Source organism: Gobio gobio (assembly GCF_949357685.1).
Source record: "Gobio gobio genome assembly, chromosome: 17".
Classification (NCBI taxonomy): domain Eukaryota; kingdom Metazoa; phylum Chordata; class Actinopteri; order Cypriniformes; family Gobionidae; genus Gobio; species Gobio gobio.
The window spans coordinates 23,826,143-23,831,581 of NC_137110.1; the positions used below are offsets into that span (position 1 = coordinate 23,826,143).

A 5,439-nucleotide genomic window follows, 5' to 3' on the forward strand; every position below is an offset into this window, starting at 1 on the left:
AATTTCCATCAACTTCTGTAATTTTATAAATAATTAATTACTTTTATACTAAACCAACCAATGTGCATTTGTTTCCCCAAATATTCAAGTGAAGGCTGTAGTCTGATCCTGACAATATAAGCAAAACCTGATAACAGACTTCTACTGTTTTTATATACAGCTAGCAATAAAATACTGTAACTTAACCTTAACAGAATTTTTAGTCAATTCAAGTCACCTTTTATATAACGCTTTTGCAACACAGGTTGCTTCAAAGCAGCTTTACAGTGATGATAGGAAATCAAGTTTGTTTTTGAAGAAAAGATCAATTTCTGTTGTAAATCTGATTAGTTATTTAATTTTGTGCCTTTTAAACATCCTCAATTAAAACAAAACCCCCAATGCTTTCCGGACCCCATCCGCCTATAATAGCAATAGCATTTGGTGGCCGGAGAACGCAAACCATGAAGTAGGTTTGAAATAGTTTTTAAACTATACCCTCATCTTCACCTCACAGCCCACAAAAAGGCGATTCCGTAAAACCGGTGACAGCATGCACAAAAGCATTGCGTTTTCCTGTATTATTTTATTTACAAATGACGACATCCCCAAATGGAGATTGTATGATTTATACAACATCAAAGCACAATTTTGCCCGCAAAATGAAGTAAGGATCTCTCATAGACTTCCATTGTTCCAACTCACAGAAAATGGTGTAAATCACTTGATTTAAACATGATTTGGAAGACGTTTTCCCAGCTCACTAGTTGCCATTAAACAGGTTTCACTATATTATTAAAAGGACATTTTGAATAGTGAGGACACTTTGAGCCTCACAAGTAGCCAAGCCTTTACACACACAAACCTCAAACCGAATAATGTCAAACAGGATTTACAACAAGAATCAGAGGGAACTCTCACTAATAGAATTTTAAATAGATTGGCTACTCTAGGTCTGAATTTTAATATATGCATGAGAACAAATAAATATATTTACTTTATTTACAACGTTTACTATTAGCTGAAGTCATTTTTTAAAACGGCACGTTCACCTTCACCTTTTATTCACAGGTGAATGCACAACCATGCAGGCACTGATGCAAAGCTCACACTGCTTCTTCTGGCTCAAAATCATGAACAAGAGTGTCATCGAGGTCCTCGGGGCCAAGTATCCAGTGACTTTTCTTCTGAGTAGAAATCTAAAAACAAAAACAGATTCAAAAACTGATCACTGAAGAAGAAATATGCCATTTTATTTCTTTAAAATCCTACCTTTTCTTCAAACAGCTCTTTGAGTATGGAGTTGAGAGCAGAACCTTTAACAAAGCGATCGTCCATCTAAATGACAAAGCAATATCATGCAAAACTGATTTGGTCATTTATATAGTTCTTAAAACTTTGCTAACCGTTGAATAATTGAGAACTTCCAAAGGTCCTTCTCACAACTAACTTTGCTGTGGTGCCACTCAGAGCAACACTCCTCCATGTCGAAGCACTCGTTCATGCATTCCTCCTGAAAACACAAATGAACACCACTTGAACTTGTCTGGAATTATTCAGGGTGTCTACTGATATGAACAAGTTAAATTTAAGAATTTAAGACCTTATTTAAGGAAACCCTTATTGAAGACATTAAGATTTTTTAAGGACCCGCGGCCACCCTGTTATTTCAGTATGAAATCCATACTATTCCTAATTCATTACTTCAGTGTTGTGATTATCAGACGCCATGTAGTAGTTGTTGTAATAAATCTTTGAGATGAACACTAACAGACACATGAAATTTGAAATTCACTTTTTTTTCACACTTTCATAACCGTTTTCAAGGCCGTTTCAAAAACTCAAGCCTATAGTGTTGTGTTTATCACGGGAGCGTTCTGACTCAGCCAGGGTGACGAGCTCGCGAAAATGCGCCTATGCTGATTAAAATACTTTCTAGAGACCACACTGGTATTAAAAAAAAACAATATAAGGATGAAAATCACACCTACCATTCTCCTTAAACTCCGTATGTGTGATTTAAGAGTAGGCCTAACCTGCGAGCGAGTCAGTAAAGCCTAAAATGGAAAATTAACAAACGGCTGATGGCAATTTGTCTTAGTTTGTAGTTCACATGGTTCAACCAAATTAACAAACTTCTAGCTCATTGGTGAGCCAATTAGCAAATCCTTTGCACTCATGAAACGGAAGATGTGATGGTGTTTTTTCTTCCCTTTTTTGACATACATCTGAGTGACAGCTTGTCGAACAAGAAAAAAATTTAGGATTAAGTCCATTGATTGGACCGTTGGCTGTTATCAGGTTGTTCCGCCTTCGCGCCAGGAAACACGTCATCGGAGTTGTCACTGGAAGTATGAAGGGATTTCGATTCAAGATTATAAGAACATGAATTTACATTTATATTATAATAATGATGTGCACAAGTAAATCGTATATAATAAATACTGAAATATTCCATACAAATTTTTTTTTTTTTTAAATTGTCAATTCCGATCCCATAGTGACCTTTAAGAGTACTAACATTAGCAGTGATATACTGCTAAGAGTTTTAATTTGAGACTGTTCAAATATAATCAATATTCCTAAAAAAAATAATCTTGCGATTAAATTTAGACTTAAAGCTTTAAAATGTAGCAACACACTGCTATAGCCAAATGCTGTAATACATTTGCTCTTCACTTGTCGGTATGTAGGCTACAGTACATAATGATTAACAGATTTAGGTAGAAATTAGAAATGTAATAAAAATGGAACATTTGCAGGGACTCCATTTGAAAACATTGGGTGAAAAATACATTGTGATACATATGAAATAATTTGAATAAAATATTCAATAATAAAATCTTATGACTTGTCATAATGATGCCAAATTACTTAACTTTACACTACTTCAAATAGCTAAAGCTCTTTACCACACTAAAAATAAATACAAAAGCTTATGCAGCCCACATTACCCATATTCAACAAATCATACAGGCCCAGGTTCACAGACAATGGCCTTGGTTCCATTAGGGCATTTAAGTAGCTTTTATAAACATGCCGTAGAAAGAAAAAAAAACATTACTTATGTGCATATTGAGATAAAACAATGGTAGTGACATATTTTAAGATATGTCAGTGCAATTTGCTTTCAGCTAAAACATGCATTTTAGTCTAGGACTAAGCTTAAGCCTTGAGTGTAAAACCGGGGGATAGACTCGTACTTACACCTTAACCAGTATATCAACATTTAATGCTGTGCAACATACAGTTTGTCAGAGGCTGAACTAAAAGAATCATCAAAAAGGAGGCAATGAAAGAAAAGACTTTATTACTGTATCAGTAGGCCTGAAAAACTTAACTAAAAGCATTTGGATGCAGTACAGAACCTTCTGAACATCCAATAAAAAGTACAAAACCACTGAAAAAACTTAAAAAATAAAAATAAAAAAAGTCACACCCTCTCAACAATGGGCCACATGACAACAGAGGTAAAAAGGAAAATTACAACAAACAAAAAAATCCTAGCTTTATATAATGTTTCGGGTAAGAAAAAGACATCATCTACAAAACTCCACCAATGATGAGTGTGAACAGTCCATCAAAACACAATCTTTTCTCAAATGGAAACACATTATTGTTTCTGTTGCATAGCTTCTTTGCGTGCAGCATCCTGTAGTAGCTGTGTGTCCACTTCATCCGCAGGAAGCTGTACATATCGCACCACAGATCCACGGATAAAGCAGTTCTTCACCGACAACTAAAACAAAACATTAAAGAGTCATTTCTATAGATGTAGTTCTCCTGAAAGTGTTCATCTGTTGAGCACCTGCTCAATCTCAATATGACATTTCAGTTCACAGACTCAAGTGCCTAAGGTTCTAGATACAGACCAGATTTATGTCATTTAATTACTTATCTTTTCAATCTATTGACCGATTATGTGGTTTAAAAATATTGTGCACACCCACAGAAAACGTCCTAATCTATAACAAACACACTTGACTAGTTCTCACCATGTGTGGATATTTCTCTGGATCAGTGACACTGATATCTGTCAGTTTGATGTTCAAATACTGTGAAGGGAGAACAAGTTTAATTAAAAAAATTATTATTATTTTTTTTTTTATCACAATATTTGCTTAGATTTCAATAAAGTGGAGTCTGCTGCCATACCTGATCAACTGAGTGTAATGTTCCACATATGCTGCAAAGTTGACATTCAGAACGTAATGAGTTTCCACACACACACATTACACCATGCACTTATTACATTTTAAAAGTATATATATATACATATACATATATATACACATATATATATAGAGCTTACCTCAAGTCATTCTTGAGCTCCACCACAACATCTTTGCCGACCAAGGACTTGAAGAACGAGTAGAAGAGCTGAGGAATTACATGTTTGAATGTTACATTCAAATTATGTTCTGATATGATAACAATAATTGATTAAACGACATTAAAATGTGATTAAACCTTTGAAATATAGTGCAATGTTAGACAATGAGAGAATCCGTCAAATTGCATACACTGAAATCAAATTACACTGGCTCTAAATTATCGGACACTATTCGACCACATAAAATACAAATAAATTATTGTAAAAAGCATCCAATGTAAATAATAGTCGTTTCTGAGGGGCATTTAATTAAAATATTAATACTTTGCTTGAAACCGGACATGTTCATCTGGCTATCCAGAGAGCTAACTTAGCCGTTAGCAGGCTTCGGGGATTATTCATTCCTCACCAACAGTGGTGAACAGTAACCAATAAAAAATATGTGAAATGTTGCAAAATGATTTATTTTTTTCCTACACAATTTTTATACTTTTTTAAGGTAACAACCATGGTATGTTATTGCTAAATAACAACACTTACCATTTTCACGCGGTTTTGTGCTTCAGATCATATACGTCATCAAAAAGCTGCCAGTATATTTTTTCTCTTCGTGCTTCTATTGGCTAGATGAATAAAGACGTAATGGTGCGATTGGTGGAAGGATTTTGCGTCTGCATCTCGGCAAATCCCTCACAAACAATGAATATATAAATCATCTATTCACGAAACAATCTTATTGATGCATGTTATTTTTAGATAAACTATTTTATAACAATGTCATTTATGCCAGAAGATCAACTTTTACTCTACCCACCCGGCATGCTAGCAAACTTACATCTTATCGCCCCTCCTTTAATAAGAGAAGAGAATCTCTGGCAATTCCCCTCTCTCACCAGCAGATGGAGGCAAATAATAAAAAAGCACAGACTATAACTTGTGTCAGATTCCCATACTCTTTTCTAATAAACTATTCCTTGTTATTTATCAAACGAGGTAATCATTCCACTTACAATATGGGCTCTCCAATACTGTAAAACATGAGGAATAATGTATTGCTTTAATGTTCAGATCTCTACATGAGTGTTACACTGCTTGGTTTCCTGAGAACAACTAATGGTGGCCTAAAT

General features: G+C 34.6%; 1 protein-coding gene across 1 annotated transcript; it reads right to left on the reverse strand.

Moving 5' to 3' along the window:
• Window positions 1-3,267: 3,267 nt before the first annotated feature.
• On the reverse strand, window positions 3,268-5,175 carry smx5. The gene is made up of 5 exons (XM_079840177.1): window positions 4,853-5,175; window positions 4,292-4,359; window positions 4,135-4,165; window positions 3,975-4,034; window positions 3,268-3,718 (listed from the first exon to the last, which is right to left on the reverse strand). The coding sequence occupies exons 1-5, from the start codon at window positions 4,853-4,855 to the stop codon at window positions 3,593-3,595; spliced, it is 288 nt and encodes a 95-aa protein (XP_079696303.1). The 5' UTR covers window positions 4,856-5,175; the 3' UTR covers window positions 3,268-3,592.
• Between the last annotated feature and the right edge of the window lie 264 nt (window positions 5,176-5,439).